General features: G+C 35.8%; 1 protein-coding gene across 1 annotated transcript; it reads right to left on the bottom strand.

Annotated features, from left to right (window-relative positions):
• Positions 1-13,543: 13,543 nt before the first annotated feature.
• LOC149794729 (RING finger protein 37-like) lies at positions 13,544-15,032 on the bottom strand. The gene has a single exon (XM_089966228.1). It carries the CDS (start codon positions 14,885-14,887, stop codon positions 13,544-13,546), a length of 1,344 nt encoding a protein of 447 aa, XP_089822354.1. The 5' UTR covers positions 14,888-15,032.
• Positions 15,033-19,773: the final 4,741 nt, after the last annotated feature.

Here is a 19,773-nt window from a genome sequence, read left to right on the forward strand (position 1 = left end):
TATAAAAAATTGTTTACATCTTAAAGACAAAGTCCCATCATAACCTTGAAAACAACCAATCATTTGAAAATGAAATAGAACTTGTTTACAAAGGTTGCTACAAATTCTGAAACAAGGTCAGGATTTAGATCAACACCTGATGTTTATAAACTAACAGTCAAGATCAAACTATTTTCTAAAAAAAAGTATCTATAGTGAATAAATTTACATTAGAAGATCATGTAATGAAAAATATTTTTTTATATAAAAATTGACAAACAATTAAATTGAAATAAATATATATCAAATCAGTTGTTGTTGTGGCGTTTAACACATTTTTCAGCACACGACAGACTACACATGGCGGCCAGTATTAATGGTGGGGAAAGAACTACCACCCACGAGAAGCTACTGGCAAGATTTCTCACATACCCACATTGGCTGAATCCGAGACTCGAACCAGCGCAGACAGAGGTGAGATGGCAGTGATCCGAAATGGACAGCACTTTAGACCACTTGGTGCCCCTGTATTAAATCAGATATAATTAAATCAAATATACATAACACTAAATAATGCAGTGTGAACACAAATGGCTTTGTAATATTTTTTAAAATTCATAATTAATAAGCATTTAAAATGTTACTGCTTTGACTATGTTTAATAATTAAAACATTAAGATGATGGTATGTTTTTTTATACCAAATCTGTAATGAATATGTATTAAACTATAAATGATATTGTCAAATAAGTGCTGATAGTTTTATTGTGTACGGTTGTAGTGTGGATCTGTACTGTATAGACCATGCTAGATATCAAAAACCTTAACGACTCCATCTGTAATAAAGGGCTAGAAAACTCGCAAATCTCTATATCATAAATAGTTCATGTTCAAAATCGTTAATGTCATAATTGATTATACATTTTTAACACTTGTATGCTATTGTTGTCATTGGAAATGCAATTCCTAAATAGAGGAGTAAATACAAGCACAATTTATTATTATTAAAATTATTTTATTTCAAAATCTTATTAAATTTATTCATTTTAAATTATAAAACTAGCAGCCATTACTTTTTTTACAATATTTATTTTATTTGTATTTGTCACTTAAAAAATAAGCTGAATATTTTAAGGAATAGTTTGCGTCTGCTTGCGTATGTATATGGTTCTTTTTGTCTTTAACAATAACAGTAATAATAACAATAATAATAATAATCTAAATTACTCTTCTCATTGTGATCAGAGCACTGTCATTGGAAAGTGATACTTGGTTGTAAATTTTTCAATAAGCCAGTTTGATGACCCATATGCCGATACCTATTGCAACATTCTTGACTTTTGTGTGATGACCCATATGCTGACACCTATTGCAACATTATTTACATTTGTGTGATGACCCATATGCCGATACCTGTTGCAACATCCTTTACCTTTGTGTGATGACCTATATGCCGATATCTGTTTCAACATTCTTTACTTTTGTGTGATGACCCATATGCTGATACCTGTTGCAACATCCTTTACTTTTGTGTGATGACCCATATGCCGATATCTGTTGCAACATCCTTTACCTTTGTGTGATGACCTATATGCCGATATCTGTTTCAACATTCTTTACTTTTGTGTGATGACCCATATGCTGACACCTGTTGCAACATCCTTTACTTTTGTGTGATGACCCATATGCCGATATATGTTGCAACATTCTTTACTTTTTTTGTGATGACCCATATGCTGATACCTGCTGCAACATCCTTTACTTTTGTGTGATGACCCATATGCTGATACCTGTTGCAACATCCTTTACTTTTGTGTGATGACCCATATGCTGATACCTGCTGCAACATTCTTTACTTTTGTGTGATGACCCACATGCCGATACCTGTTGCAACATCCTTTACCTTTGTGTGATGACCTATATGCCGATATCTGTTGCAACATTCTTTACTTTTGTGTGATGACCCATATGCTGATACCTGTTGCAACATCCTTTACTTTTGTGTGATGACCCATATGCCGATATATGTTGCAACATTCTTTACTTTTTTTTGTGATGACCCATATGCTGATACCTGCTGCAACATCCTTTACTTTTGTGTGATGACCCATATGCTGATACCTGTTGCAACATCCTTTACTTTTGTGTGATGACCCATATGCCGATACCTGTTGCAACATTCTTTACTTTTTTGTGATGACCCATATGCTGATACTTGTTGCAGCATCCTTTACTTTTGAGTGATGACCCATATGCTGATACCTGCTGCAACATTCCTTACTTTTGTGTGATGACCCACATGCTGATACCTGTTGCAACATCCTTTACTTTTGTGTGATGACCCATATGCTGATACCTATTGCAACATTCTTTACTTTTGTTTGATGACCCATATTCTGATACTTGCATGCCGACTAGAATAGGCATGCTTAGTAAGAGCCATTTCCTTGTGTCACACCCCAAACAAGAAATGCACAATCATCGAGAATGAAGCCATTATTATGAGCCATTTCTTGTGTCATACCCCAACAAGAAATGCACAGTCATCGAGAATGAAGAGCATCTCACTTTCCTCAAGCCTAGAAAAGTGTGGCAGCGGTAGTTTTTCTAGCCCTTCCTTTGTGTTGTTCAGAAATATGCTAGGGTCTGCCATTCCTTAGGTACATGGTCGATCATAGGCAGTTAATAGTAGCTCACAATTATGCTTTTTGCACATCCCCATCAATGCAATATTGGAGTAAAGTTGAAACATAAACTTGTAGATGGTGGACATAGACTCGTCGTCTGTATATTCAGCAGGTAGACCTACTTGTTTAACCCTGACCATCTACAAGCTGTATTCCATCTTCTGTGGATCACATATTGAAGATGAAGACAAATCTTTGTTAGAATGACTCTACCTCCATCCCGGCAGCTCTGCTTTCTTCAGGCTTTCCCTCATCAGCACATGAAAGTCCTTCCCCTTTGCTCCTCCGTCTAAGCATGGTGTGTTGACCATATAAGAGCAACTCACCGCCCTGTATGAGCGCTCTCCTTAATTGCCATAATGACGCCTTATATAGAAAAATCATATAACCACATCACCGATACATGCATCGTTTGAGATTTCCACAGAAGGCAACTTCAAAGGTTTGTTGAAGATTTGTGAGACTAATTATCCAATGTGATTTAATAGGGGAGGTCTGAAAATACCATACTCCCTGAGCACCACTGAATGAACTCGCTTGGGTAAGGGGATATAAGATGATCTCAACATCACCACTCCACCTGCAGAAATTAAAGAACCTCAATGCATTCAAGCTGGTTCAAGGGATTGTGATGGCAATTTCACCTGAAGAAAGTTCTGTCCCCAGCCTGGACTTGAATAAACTCATTGTTAAGATGAACAATCGTGCCACTGACACGTAGCATGATGTGCCTCTCAGTCACATGTCCTGTCACCAGGCCAACCAGTCCTAAGACTAACCTCTTAATGCTGAGCGCCTAGCAAAGCAGCTGTAAGTACCTTTTTTAAAAGTCTTTGGCATGACTTGGCTGGGGTTTGAACCTGCAACACCCTGCATCTGAGGCAGATGCTCTGACCACCAGGCCACTGGAGCAGTCAAGATGAATGTTCTGCTAACAAAAGTATTTGATTTGACACAAAAAGATTAAGTGGTGGGTGCTGGACCTCGTACACAGAGTGGTCTTCCGTTGTGTAATACAATGGGGTGAACTCTCCTCCAAAGAGACCATGTTCATGGTAAGTATAGATGGATAGCACATATAATGAAGAGCAGCGAGAACAACTACAGGCTCAGTCTGCGGCTAAATCCGAGGAAAAAGTTTTGTAGCAAGAAGCATAAAACATGTTGGACGCCTGTTGACTATGATAAGAGAAACCATCCCCACACACAGTGTTATGTATATTTAATTTTTTTGTCTGTTTTAATTCTTTTTACATTTCATTCCATGTTACTGTAATATAACATTGTTTGCTGGACTTGACCTTGTCAAAAATTGAGCTCATATCTGCTTCACCTGCTTGACCTTTTAAAAAAAATATTTTATTTCGTTTATGTTAACAACTAAAAATAGCTTCATTATACTCTATGTTTATGAGCTTATTAACCAAATTATTACTTTTATAGGTTTTTGTGTAGTAAGTAAACAAGGCTCATTAGACCATTCTAGAAGGTTATTTTCCATTAGATAATGGTTGTTTTTAGAAAATGCTAATGTGACCTGAGGACACGCTTACATACAAACCTCAGATTGGCCTTTAATGAGTGACTAAGACAAATCAACATACATTCCCTCACTCAATTTTATGAACACTATTTATACAGGGTGTCGAAGATCTAGGTGGTCATGTGCTAAATGCACAACTTCACATTTACTATTAAATGTAAAATGCAAGTCACTATGACCTTTTCTGTAAGCAGTGCTTTACATGTACTAATTTTATAAACCTGTACTAGGGAGATCTGTGCTTGATCTAATACATGTATATGACAACATAATATCACAGGTTAAAACATTAAGCAAAATAAATGTGGATTATTTTAAGGATTTACATTATACTTTTGCTTTCTTTTTATCTTAAGTTTACAGTCCAACAAATCTGCCCACAAGCGTATGCCAATTCTGATGGATGGTGTCAAACCATCCATCAATATCAGTACATGTTTGGGGTTTGATTTACTAGACTTTGTACCTTAAAACCATATGCTGGTAATTAAAGATATATAAAAACCCATATATAAATAGTCTGTGAAGATAGATATGTAGATGAGAAGTGATGAAGAGTGAAAATGCATATACAGTTAGAAAAGCAAAGACATATACATGTATATAAATATGAAGGGACAGCTATATATAGGTTTTGGAAATGGCTACATTTTTAATTGAGAGATACTGTTAGGCAAAAGGACCACTCCGGTAGCCTAATGGTTAGAGTGTCCACCTCGGATGCGGGAGGTCATGGGTTCAATCCATGGCCAAGTCATACTAAAGACTTACAAAAATAGTACTAACAGCTGCCTCGCTTGGCGTTCAGCATTAAGAGGTAGGTGTTAGGACTGGTCAGCCTGGTGTTAGGATGTGACTGGTTGGGACATCATGCTACATCTCTGCAGTATGATGCCCCAGTGCTAGTCATTCACTATATACTGTCACAATGCAGATATCGTAGCGATATGAGTGAAAAATTCTTAAAACTACATTAAAAGTCAAATCACACACACTGTTAGGCAAAAGGCTTTGAACTGAAAAATTATAAATATTTTTTCTCTTTGAAAAAGGTTCTTAAGATTTCCCTGTGGAAACTTTATGAATACTTTATTCCTTGTCTTTGTCAAGATATGCTACCAAACTCTTCTGTTCAACACCATCAAAAATAATGAAAGCTAGACCTTTTGTAATAATTTATTTATCCTCATAACTGAATTATCTGTGATCACTTTTTTTATATCTTTTTTTAATTATTATCGTCACCTTGAAATTGACAACCTGCATCAAACAATCCTTGAAAAACTGATTTTTGAGAAGGATTTGACACAATTTAATTTTGTGTTTAATTATTTGTCCAAGTATATACTACTTTTATGTCATTATCACATAAACAACAGATGATAAACAGTGCTAGATTTTCAGTACATCAATTTTGCTTTTAAAGGAATCCAAGTGGCTAGTTGTTATTGACAAGGACAAGGGCCTAGTATTTCCATACACACATGTCGACAAAATCTCCTGAGTTATATTATTAACAGGGCCCTGAGTGGGGCTGAGTGGTCTAAAGCGCTCTCCATTACGGATCACTGCCATCTCACCTCTGTCTGCATAGGTTCGAGTCTCGGATTTGGCCAATGTGGGTATGTGAGAAAGCTTGCCAGTAGTTTCTCGAGGGTAGGTGGTTCTTTCCGGGGATTTCCCTGGTTCTTCCTCCACCATTAATACTGGCCGTCATGTATAGCCTATTGTGTGCTGAAAAATGGCGTTAAACCATACAACAACAACATTATTAACAGTTATCATCTAATCACCTATTCACCTTGAAATCAGCCATATGCTTCAAAATAATCTTTAAGACACCAATTCTTCTTTTACAGTCTTTTACCAAACTCTTAAGTTCCAGTTTTTTTCAAAACTGATCACTTCTATTTAGGCATTATGGGACTGTGGACAATATGCATGGTTTAACTACCTCTGAATTGAAGAGCTTGACAATATGCAAAAGCTATGCATCTTTAAAACTGAAGATTTGACAATGGAATTGTTCAAATGAACATGGACAATTTTACATTCTGCAAAACACTTGGTAATACCTTTCTACGAAGAATTGTATTTATTTCAAAATATAATCAATACTTACATACAAGTGACCCTAGCCATGACAATCAAAGCAAAGTGTCAAATGTTTGTAACATACATGTCTGCTGAGCTGATCAGCACAGGGATAAAAATTTCATAGCAAACTGCCAGAATCTGCAGGCGTTTGCAGTGTGGGTGAGGACTTTAAATTCATAAAATCTTGTGCGCCATGATACTTTAGTTAAAATCAAACGGATAAGTTAAAATATACATATTAACTCCCCATCTGTCAAAACTTCCTAAAGATAGTAAACATGTACATTATCATGACACGGTGTGCAGTAATTTAAAAGAAATATACGATACATACTGACTTTAAATAAGGGTGCTGATATATATACACAGTACTGTGGCAAGATTACAGAATATAAATCTTGCAGAACAAAAAAGCATTATGAACTGAACACAATCTCTCAATCGATCTATTGATTTTGGGTATTGGCTTTGGGCAAGTACCTTGCAAGCTAGAGTCAATTTTGACCTTATCTTAAGCATCAGGCAAGTGGATTTGGAAGGCACTCAATTTTACAGATCACCACACATCTCACCAATCTGCTTGTGTTCATGTCTCATCTCAACCAATATGGGTACGCTATAAAAACTTGCCAGTAGTTTCTCATGGGATGGAGTTTTATGTTTATTTAATTTTTATTGTGTGATTGAACTTTTTCCATAACTGAGGCAGGAGTTTGAGCATACCTGAATTTCTTTTTTTTCTGTAAGCAACATATCACATAGCTAATTTTTGTCCATGATTTTAGATTATGTATTAAGATTATTATTATTTGTATGCAAACATGTCTACCTGGTTTTGAGTTCTAGATACAGCCTTGATTCTGACCTCAGAAAATTCCGGAAACAAATTATGTATTACAATTTGATTAAGATTTCCATTTAGATGACCCTCATCCTGGTCCTATTACTGTGACTTAGGTTTTTATATTAGGATTGTTTATATTAGAATTACTCATTCCTATCTTAACAATCAAAGTGAAATCGGTCTTTTAATTGTGTTCAGTTTTAATTTGAGAGGATTTATTAATTATTCATTGGAATTACAAAGTACTACTGAATCTAGCTATAAAAGCATATACAAATTATGCACAAAAAAATTGTACAAGTAAACTATTTGATTTTGAGGTAAATGCAACAAATGAACCCAAGTTAGTAAAATGCAAAATGTAGGTCACAGTGACTTTCATTTGTAGTAAGGTGTGGTATTAATAGATATGCAAACAGTCATATATTGTGATGATTCTAGCATGAGCAGTGTTTGATAACTAAGTTTAAACCACAAAATTCAACCAAAATCAGTGAAGCATGAAATGTAAGTTGCAGAGATCTACTTTGTGATGAATGTGTAGTGATGCATCCCCTCACCAAGTTTCAAGATTCCAGATATAACAGTATGCAAAAACCTGAGCTGAACACATGAACATAACCAAGAATGTACAACTAATGTAAAGTTAGACTCCTCAGCCATTTCCCTCAGAGGCATAGCTGGGGGGGGGGGCAGGGGGGTACATATGTCCCCGGGCGCCAAGGTACAGGGGCGCCAAAATGAGGCTTACAACGTTACATTATAATAAGTAAACAAGGGTAATATTCAAAAATGTGATTAAACGGGGAGGAGGCTGGGGTGCCAATTTTATAGTTCGTCCCCGGGCGCAAAATATCACAGCTACGCCTCTGGTTTCCCTTGGGGATAGGTGCCATGAAACCCACTATAAAGGACTGCCTTGGATCTTGGTTTACATTCAGTGTGGATGTACATAAGTACTGTATATTCTTTATCTCTGTGGATGCAGATATTGAATCCATCAGATGTACAATAATTTACTTCTTTGTGATGCGAGCTTAAACCAAAGCTAATACATGAAATATAGGTCACAATGACCATTGCTAATGTAAAGGTGTGCTACTAACAGATGTATTCATTCATCAACAGTACTGATGTTATCAAGTATCGCTATTACAATGCGTCTTTACTGCATTTGGCACAACAATGATATCAGCAAAAATAGAGATTGGTGATGTCATATAAATTTGAAGTACACATCCACCCATCTCAGTCACAAAAATCCATTTCTGATTCATAGCAATACAGAGCACTAATACAGATTAGAATGTTTATTATAATCATCTGTGCCCTTTGCATTTTAATTTAGTACATTTAAATTGATACGTTTGCTAGATACATAACCAACAGTCTATATGCAATGGTTAGAGGGTTGGGGTGACTACTGGCATTTTTACACAAGATGTGACCCTGGTGTTGGTGGCACATGGCCATGCGTATGATGTCCATGCGTCTTCCGTGCAAGGTATCAGAAAAATAGAGTATAAACACTGTGGTATTATCATGACAAAATCATAAAGTGCTGATACTATGATGCCATTCACACCAGAATATGTATCACATGAAAACATTATATATGACTCCCAAACAATGCTTTGTTTCTAGAAACACAATTTCCAGTAAATCTCAACACCACAGTATATGCAAGTACACTATATAAACAGTATACAGTGCTGCTCATTGCTAATGGAAACAACCACTACAGAGCAGTGTATACAGTTAATTGTGATAAAAACAAGTTAGATAGTCAGACCACTGTTATATGCAAGCATAAAATGACAAAGACATTCCCCTCATTGCATAGTGAACAACAAAGAAAGTGGTTGCATATATTCAATGTAAACACTGGTCATGAAATCATGAAGTGATTTTTCTCATATCAACATTGATTACAATACTAGCAAATCATTAAAATAATTTGTTTGAAGTGGGTGTGGTTTTCTTGTCAGAATTTTTATACACAGCTGTGAATCTGCATATAGGCGGCTCAGCGCCAGAGAAGCCACTGAAAGCAAAGTATACATTGCACAGATTACTTAATTAACTGAAGAAGTCTTTTGGTAAAACTTCCATCTCGATATAACCATCCAGGAGAAATAGTGATACGATTTTCAAGAAGGACATCTGTCAGATTAACACTCTATGGTCACAAACTAAGTAACAGAAAGAAGCAAAACCAACAACAATTTTGGAAAACTAAACAATTAATTTAATTATCAAAGTAATAAATGAAAATGGATGAGGAACTTGTAGCATTTTGAACTGAATCCAAAATAATCCTAAAATATTCTATTAAAGTCCAAAAGAATCTAAAGTTCCGAATGAATTTCAGATCCTGGAATAAACTGGTCTGCTAAACAATCCTGATGTATCAAAATGGCATTGTCCATAACTCATTGGAATAATTAATAATAGTCTCGTAATAACAGTTTAGTCAAATGAGCACTTTGTACTTCCAATGAATAATCTAAACAAATGTTTCCTGTCAAATAATATCTAAACACAATATACAATATGTCTGAAGACTGACTCTACAACAAGAACATAAGAAATAAGACTGACTCAACTTGTCCAGTTCCACTTACTTATAGAGGTGGAAACGCATTTTGTTACTACTCCAACACAACAATTTGCAAATATCCCACATCATAAAAGACCCACCTGACCTAACCCATCCAATAAGAAAAAAAGTAATTCTTCTAAGAACCTACCTGAACAGCCTGTCCAATGGGAAACAAAACCAAACTTGTCAAAATGTTTAATACCATTATTATTAGTAATTTGATCATAGCTATTTATAGATCCAAAGCAATCTTGTCACTCTTAATATTTTAAAATAGAACCTATGTACATGCACAAAATTTAGCAATAAATAATCACTACAACTTACGGTCATGAATGAAATTTGCAAAACTTACAGATATACATAACACACTATTTTTATTTCAGTCCAATCTGACATCGTAAAGGGTTTTCTAGTGAACATCCTATGCTGATACGACTTTCCGTTTAGCAAACACAAGATTTTCAAGATGGTTGTCATGATGCCTATACTGGATGCCAGAACCATTTTCATTAGGACCAACTAGGCATCATAAAAGACTTTTGTTGAAAATCCAGTGTCAATATAACCATCCATTCAGGAGGAGTAGCAATAACAAGGATTTTCAAGATGGCTGCCATGGTGGCCATATTGGATAATACATCAAAACCATTTTCATTTATGACCAACTAGACAGCATAAAAAACATCATTTTGATATGACCATCCATTCAGGAGAAGTATTGATAACTGTAACTAAAGTGAGAGAGAACGTTCTTAACATCCTGATATATGCTTGTAACTGTAGCTTGTGTAAACAGTAAACAGTTGTACTTCGTACACATTGAAAAATTAATGCCATGGGGCAGTTTACACAGTTTATTGTCAAAGTAATGATTAGATGGCAGCTGGAGATAAACAACCACCATTGCACATTATACTTAACCAACTGGCAATCAAATTTCAAAGCTCCAGTGTTTTTCAAAACCAATAACATCCATTTAGGTAGTTTTTGTGGATTGCAGACTACAGGCAAGAACTACTTACCATCAAAACTAATGAATCTGATAAATTCAAGAACCACTCACTTCCAAAACTGAGGAATCTGACGACATGCAAGAATTACTTACCTTCAAAACTGAGGAATCTGATGACATGCAAGAATTACTTACCTTCAAAACTGAGGAATCTGACATGCAAGAATTACTTACCTTCAAAACTGAGGAATCTGACGACATGCAAGAATTACTTACCTTCAAAACTAATGAATCTGATAAATTCAAGAACCACTGACTTCCAAAACTGAGGAATCTGACGACATGCAAGAATTACTTACCTTCAAAACTAAGTTACCCGACGTGCAAGATCTGCTCACCTCCAAAAAAGAATAATTTGATAATAAAAGTACTCAACTGAGTTGGACAATTTTATGAAGAAATTTACTTTATTCAAATTACAATCAATGTGTGATGAAGAAAAGTTATCATACTAATATACCTTGAATGAGATGTTTAAAATGTCATCTAGTTTATGAACAGCTTCAAAGTTTCTTTAAACTCAGCTCTTCCATTCCATAAAAATTACTACCGTAACCATGATTATTTCATGGAATAGTATAGAAGTTTCAATTTTAACAACAAAATTTTGAGATACAACTGTGATCCAGGGAAGGATAAGCCATCTGTGGAGCAAACAATCCCCAGAAAAACTAAATTCCACAACTTGTGGTTGAAGTAATGTTGACTTTGTGCAGCAAAGCAGCATGAGAGACCATGTTTTTCTTTGCACAAACCACAAACACCATATCCATATTAGACCTTCTGGAACTGTATATCTATTTGGCAGGTAAAACTGCCAATCTTTTGCGCAAGGTATAAAAGCAAAATTCAATAACGTGTTAAAACAATCAATGACAAACAATGTGACAAGAGCTGAACAGTTTTCCTGCAATTTCCTAGTCCATTTACAGTTGTGGATCATTTTTCAGACAGATGCAGAAATGTTCTCAGACAGCGATGTTGCTACAGGAGTGACCATTTAATTTGTTTAGGGGACTGGGATTGTCTTTTGAACCAGGATATTTTGTGGATCTTTCACCTCAAGATAATTACCATAATGATTTATTTGTAGGGGCAGAAATATTTTATATTTTTTCAAAGAAAATCCAGCCATCCCCCTATTAAATTGTGGTTGGTTCCTAAGAAACTGCTGAGACAAATTCAACAAGATCATTGGGAAAGACATTACCTTCCAGTCTCTAAAGAGCACAAAGATGATTTTTTTTCAGGAAGCGGAGACTGTTTGTGTTGGGGGGTTTTTTCCTCTAAATTCTGGCTCCCAAATAGCTTCAAGAAATAAATACATGTAATACTATTCCTCACATTAGTTGACAAAATAAATTATCTTGAAAAAATAGAAACAACAATATTCTGGTTGGAAAGAAAATCCAAGCCTCTCCCACCCCGAGTAAAATGATTGGTCCTTAATGACACTTCAATTGCCTTCAAACCCTCCACTTAAGTACTGACAGAAGCAAATTCTGCATCTAGCTGAGCTTGGTTTATTTTTTTCTTAATGTCTGAGTGATTGTGATTGAGTGTCTGTACATTTAAGTGTGATGATTTGAAAATGTTAACCCTAGCAACTTTGTTAAATTAATGATTCAAAACATATATATTTTATATTTTGCTCTACTGGTCACGGACAAGAGCTTACAGGATGGCATGTTGTCTGCCATATGTCAATTAGCAAAAGTTCAGTATCGCTACTAAATTTAAACTACTAAACTATCTGGACACTTGCTGTGAATTCATCTCAAGGTTAAGTTGGTCCTAAATGAAAATGGAACTATTCAGACATCTAATATGACTGACACAGTTGCAATCTTGAAAATCTTGTTCTTGCTGCTCCTTCGGAATGGATGGTCATTTCAATGTATGGTTTTAGGCTTATAAGAGTAGGTAACTAATTGTCAATTGTATGACATCACTCTTTTGGGTCACACCCACACACCCTTGGGGCCAATAAATACACATTTTGTATCTATAAAAAAAAATTGCCTGGAAGTTTGGTATGTAATTTGATACAACTTCCTGATAATCATAGCATCCCCAATGAGCAATGCCAAAGAAATTTACTTAAACACAAAACGTTTAAGAGGCCACGAGCTGAAACAAAGATAGTAGAGACCTCTTTAAAAAGTTTGATATACTTTTCAAAACGCATTCCCAAAAATGATTCATAATTCTGTGTGGGATTATATGTATACAGAATGCTAAAAAAAGCATGTGTGGTCCTGAACTAAATGCCAGAAAAATACAAAGTATAGGTTATAGTGACCTTTTCTTGTAAGAGCATCTTTAAACAGAGATGCATACAATTATCAAGTTTCATGATTCCAACATGAAACGTGCCTGAAAAATGAACCTCGGGGTGCAAAAAATTAGTCATGGGTTAAGTGCAAAAGCTAGAATGTAGTCTTGGATATATAAAATACTTTGGAGCTGGTGCCATGAAAGATTCAAAACTGACCTGGGAAAAAGAACTGGTCATGATGTATCTACCTATATGATGTAATTCTACAGGTGAGGATATTAACACAGACAGTAGAGTAGTAGTATGTACTATTATTTTACTTCTTGTGCCTAGTTTTATGCCTGCATCCCATTCACTTTAACTGATACACAACTGATGTTACAAATTTTGCAAAAAATACAAGAAAAATTCATTATACTTGTTCAAACAATATATCACCATATAAAAACATGTATGAATTACTTATATCTAATTGAAAATTCTTTGAATTTGTTTTGATTTAAAAAGATTTAAAAAGAGTCTGACAAATGATACACTTGGAATTACTGGTCTGCAGCCTGTCATTGAGACATGTCCGACAGATTATGTGATCACATGGCAGTTTGTACTTTACAGATGAAGAACCCAAATGTATTTGACACTCACAGCAGATTTCTCTCAATTCGTTACAAGTAGATGGTACATCCTTTTTTTGGAAACTTGTAAAAGATGGCAATCTGCCTAATGTGCTATTCAAAGCTGCATCTAGGCTTTGTTGAAGCTCATCTCGATGACTAGAAGTTGAATGATGGACCATTTCACTAGTTGCATCACTTTCATTGAAATTTTGTCCATCATGAGTAATATCATAATCTGACGGTTTGCCATCTAAATTTTTTTTATTGGAAATGGCCTTTTCTGACTCCACTTTAATTATTTTAGCTTGAGATGGCTGAGGCACACTACTATTATTATCTTTTGGTAATGACCGTTTTCTAACTTCCTTGGCTGTCGGATTGTTTTTTTCAATGCTTGTAATAATTTTATTGGACTGTAATCTGCATATTTCTGGTGTCAACTTGCTAGTCTCACCACTGTTACTACTATATTCGGTTTCTGACTTCACTTTTAAACTCTTTCCTACAGTTCTTGGAACATGTTTCAGTTGCTCTGAATGGTCCATGAGAAACTTGTCTATTCTCATTCGTAATGCTGTATTTGCAATTGCTTGGGAACCAGACTGGAATGGTACTCCAGTAAAGAGGTCACTGGGTGGTCTTCCCCAAGAGGCTTCATTAGAAATAAATTTCTCCAAAGTTGACTGGTCAATATTTTTTCCACATGGAAGCAGCATTGGCATTGACATGATGTCAAATGTAATACAGTCTAAGAAATCTTCAGGAATTTCAACTCCATTTTCAGTCAGTTTTGTCTTGATATCTATCAGCGTTCTATCCTCTGAAGATAATGCCCCTTTGTCTGAACAAGAAGGTGAATTCTCATCATCTCTTGCTTTTGGGTCAAACACCTGCTGACAAATACTGTAAATTTTATCCTGTAGATCGGGAGGCACAGATACAGATGGCTGACCCCAAATTTGAATACTTTTCAAAGCAACAGCTGAACCACTTGAAGTTCTTGTAATTCTTATTGTCACATGACTTACACTGGCCAATGATTGTAAGTTATGGTGTCTCAACTCACCAGTGTTTAAATATTCATGAGATGCTGGTATATTGTCTGGTACCCAGGGTTTTCTTTCTCGATACATAACATTATGGAAACATACCATTTGTGGTGTATCTAGCATGACTCTTCCAACTGGTACAAAAAGGGAGTCACAAACTGCATCACTTTGTTTCATTAAATTACCAAACTTATATGTATCTGCTTTGTTCTGGTTTGAACTATCTGCCTGAGCTAAAAGTGAAGAATGTATAATTTTTTTAGATCTTGTGTAGATCCCAAAGCCTAATGATTTCTGTCTCCCAACAACTGGGTCTAGAACAATTTGATATATTTCTACATTGCAGGGGAACTTAATTTACTAATCAGTTTCCAGGTGCAAGAATGTGTGTAATTGAAACAATTAATAGTAACATGGACTTATATTCTTTGATTTGCCTGGACTATGCTTTTATTTCTGAGTAAATCGTACAATTGGGGATGATTTATGCAATTACCCTAGAAAGGAATAATATTGGGATACATGTTTTCACTGTTCTTATATTTGACTTGAAGAAATGTAGGAATATCACAACATTGTTTGAGAAAAAAAATGTTTAAATGATGACATATTTGCAAATTATCCTTTGTTGTCGAGAAAACAGCTTATTTCCAAATGTAGGAAATATTTGCTAGATGCTATTTTAGATTTCAACTTTTGATCATTTCCTGGTGTAATATTTTAGGTGTCTATGGGAAGGAAAAACATAAATATGTAACAATGAGACCCCGGTAAATCAACAAAAAATAACAACCCATTACTCCTTAAAAATGCATATTTCAAAATACTTTGAGCATATGATTGGAAATGTTGCTAGTTTCTTTTCATTACCTATAAATCTGATTTCATTATCATGCATGTAAACTAATCCAGTTGAAATAACTTTTTAAACAAACGAACAAAGCAAAATAAATATCGCAATGCTATCATTCCCCAGATAGTTATTATCAAACAGGTTTGTGTTTGCTAATCATCGAAAACAGATAACAATAAATGCCAAGAAAGTCATTTGAGGCTGTTAAATGTTAATAGCGGATTTTCATTCGTTTGGAACTATCTTGCCGCCATGACCGCATTTTATAAAGTACGGGAGAGCTTGACAATACTACCAACTGATCTGTATGTAAGGATAAACTCTACCCTATTTCTCCTTGATATAATTTTTTTATGTACTGGCATCCATACTTTACGATTTGTCTCCCTTTCCTAATAGGTCTTTAGTTTTTGGTGGTGCTCTATAGTTTCGTATTTCACATAGTTTTAGAATTCGAAAGAAAAAGAATTTCCCCGGCTTTCCTCACTGGTTATACTGACTATTTAAAAAAGACCTGGTATATCTTAGATATAGTTCAAAGAACCTTTAATTCACTTTTATTTTGGTGTATGATTGATGGGTGTAATAAGGGATATAGAGTATACAGCTTGGCCTTACTCCAGATGCGCATCTTTAAATAACGTTGTAGCTCCACTTGATCATTTTCACAACCTGAACTTCAGAGATAAATTGTATAAAAAAAAGAGTCGATAGCTTTTTATATATATATTTTATATATTCGAGAATGCATTCATTGCACTTTCAGAAGCTGGCATCGTCTAGTCTGGCACAATTCATTTTCCCCATTTTAATAGCTGCTACGGATTGTGTACTTTAGGCTAATTCAGGCTGATTTTTTAGCACATGGGAGCAGTCATTTTAGTTAGCAATGTCGTTAGATCATGTATAATTTGCAAAAGTACAATATCCTAAGAAATGTCAGCCACATTACATTAAAGTAGCATAGAGGTATGCCAACATTCTCTCCACTGTGCATGTTTTAAATGCATACAACTTCACCTTACATACGTCACTCTCTCAAAAGTACATTTAACTGGTGAGCGTCCCATTGCTATTACGCACAATTTAAGATAGCGTCAATTCTGCATGTATTTTGCAAATGGCACAGTGGAGGGAGTGGAAGCAGAAAAACGTATGCTCATGTAAAACAATAATTATTTTTCGCAAATATTCGTTATAGGTGTGACAGCAAAAAATTACAGAAGTTGAAACAAGTTCACATGTTTTGTCGTTTTTTGAGGTGGGGTGGGGTTTTTTATTATAAAAAGTTAATCTTAATTTAAGTGAAAATCATATCATGACCATTCTAGAAAAGAAAAGCATAGGAGTGAATGGCTGTAAAGCATAATGTGACAATAATGTTATGTTTGACGCCAGTTTTTTACATCGGACTTAATATTTGCAAGTATGAATTACACCAATTTGGAATTACAGGAATAATAATAATAAAATAATAATTTATAATCTACGAGCAGCAGCAGAGATGGTGAACAAACCACTTGCTGGACGGTCGATTTTCGAAAAATAAAGCTTCCTACGAAAATGAAAATTAAAGGTCAATACGTCAAACCGAAGCCTCTAACTGACCGAGAGTTTCTCTAATTGGTTAAGTGTTTTTTGTAACTTCATTTTTGTCGTTTCTGGGTTTCAAAATTTTGTTTGCCCACCGTGACACTTATTTGTGGTCGTATCGTCTCTGCGACTATAAATTTGTGAGTAATCAAGTCATTATTATATTAATAATGGATGCTTACACTAGTTGATTAGCTCGAGAAAGATTAGACAATAGATTTTGGAGAAACAGCGAATGCACCGAGGCAGCTAGATGTACTGATGGTCCTACATGTACAAGGAATTGACTTGGGGAAAATCGATGGCCTCCAGAATGGTGGATATAACAAGTACGTTTTATATCCCAAAGACTATGACACCCCCCTAATCACATCTGAGTAGCAGCAGAGGGGGCGAACAGACCGAAACTATTTTCACAATAAACCCCTCCAGGAAACTATTCCTCGATAGAGGGCTTATTTCGACGAAATAAACCCTTCTATTCAGAATACAGGACAAAAAAAAATGTCCCCGATCCCTCGAAGAGTTTTCGCGGGGAAATTAAATCGTGGACAAATAAATAATGGCAAATATTGGAGAAGCATTCACAACTAGATTGGCACGACAACGACTAGCCGCGATTAAAAAATTTATTCCTGTCCGTGATTCCGTCAGAGAAAAATTAAAAGCAAGACAAGAAGCGCAAGTTGAGTTTGCAACATCTGCGGAGGAATTATTTAAGCCTATTACAGCAGCTACTGGTGAAGTTAAAACTGCAATTGTAGGAAAACCTGATCCTGCTGACCCTACCAAAACAAAACGAGGGTTACTTCAAGCAATAGAAGAACTTAAACAGCAACAGGCAGATGAAGGTGCTGTAGTTGATCCAGGTGCCGCCGGAGTAGTGACAGTTGCTAAGGAAACATTTATTAATAAATTTACCGAAGATGGTATTACTGAGATAAAAAATATTCCGCTTACTAACGTGGATGAACTTAAGGAGTTTTCTACTTGGATTGTCTTAAATTATCCTAACCGGCAAGATTTTCTAAAACCAGGAGCTGCCTCAGGTATAACCCAGACTGATTGGAGTGATTATGTTTACAAAGTAAACCGAGGTATTTCTCGAATATCTAGCACTGATGATACCTATAATTTTATAAAAACTGGCGTAATTGGGGTTAGGAAGGAAATACGAGACCAACAAATGAAGGCAAAGGAAAGGGAAAGGCAGGCAAAAATACAGGAAAAGGAAATGAAAAAACAGTCAAAACTGCAGGAGAAGAGACCACCAGCTCTAAAAATAGACCCCGCAATGACACTGCCTGATCCAGTGCCTGAATTTTCATCGCGTGAACAAATGGGGGCTAGTGCTCCCGATGATGATTTTACCACTCCTGTTTCGTCGCCCAACCCAATATTAGAAGAATTATACAAGAAAAAAAATAACCTGGAGGAGGAACTATCCGATCTTCATAAAAATGTAGAAGACACAAATAAACTCGATAGAAGAATAAAAGAAAATAGGGATGCATTTCAAGCCGCAAGAAAACAATACCAAAAGAAAAATGAGGAATTTAAAGCAATAAAAGAAGAAATTAATAAATTAGAACAACAAGAAAAAAAGAAAACAGGCAGCGGATACAACCACATCTGTCCTGACAATATCGTCAATGATGTATCACGGTTGGAAGTTCTCATCGGAGGAAGACGTGCCGGAAACAACTCTCCGGAAATTATAAATGAAGCCGCAGATATCTGTCAGAGACTATTTCAGCGTGGCATTATGGATATCGGCGTTTACCGGGGACTCATTGATGAACTCGCGGATGGTTACTACAGCGACTAGCAAATTTAGTTAGAGAAACAATAATTAAATAAAATGATCGTGCACAATTCTCAACCCGGACACGCTCGCGTGTTACAAGTCCGCGTAGTAAACTCGCGATTACCAGTCTACAGAGCAACCTACGGAGATGGTCTCGGTGATACAATTACTGGTTTGTTTTCAAGAATAGCCCCTAAGGCATTACCGATTGCAAAACAATTGTCGATGAAAGCTATTGATGTTATCAAGGATAAAGCCCTTGGATCTGTTGGTGATCTCGCCGGGAAGGCATTCGCGTCAATCAAGGATAGACTGTTACGGTTAACTCGTAGATCAAAAAAACCGCCACCGGTGAAACTGGCCAGTACTGAACTTATGCCCGCGGACGTCAGTAAAGTAATAAATCAGGCTGCCAATCAAAAACTTGCAGAGCTTGTAACTCAAATACCTGAACAAATAAATACGAGTCTGATATCAGGAAGCGGAATTTCCCGAAGTGGTCTTCGTTTTAGACGACAATAATTTTATATAAAATGTTTAAACGCGTATCTGATCCAGCATTTGACATGGAAGCACCAATACTCAAAGATGAATCTGTTCGCGATTATCAGTATTATTCTTACGAAGCAAGAAATCCTAATCAGCGAGGACGAATTGAATTACAAGTTCAGGACACAAGTAGATATTTCTTGCCCGCGGAAGCATTTCTTGAAGTCACGGGGGAACTTGTAACAGATGTTCCTATTGATACACCATACGACGCTAATATTCAAGTTGGGTTTGTTAACAACGGTATCATGGCACTATTCA

This window comes from Sinohyriopsis cumingii, chromosome 7 (assembly GCF_028554795.1).
Source record: "Sinohyriopsis cumingii isolate HCF-2022 chromosome 7, ASM2855479v2, whole genome shotgun sequence".
NCBI lineage: Eukaryota > Metazoa > Mollusca > Bivalvia > Unionida > Unionidae > Sinohyriopsis > Sinohyriopsis cumingii.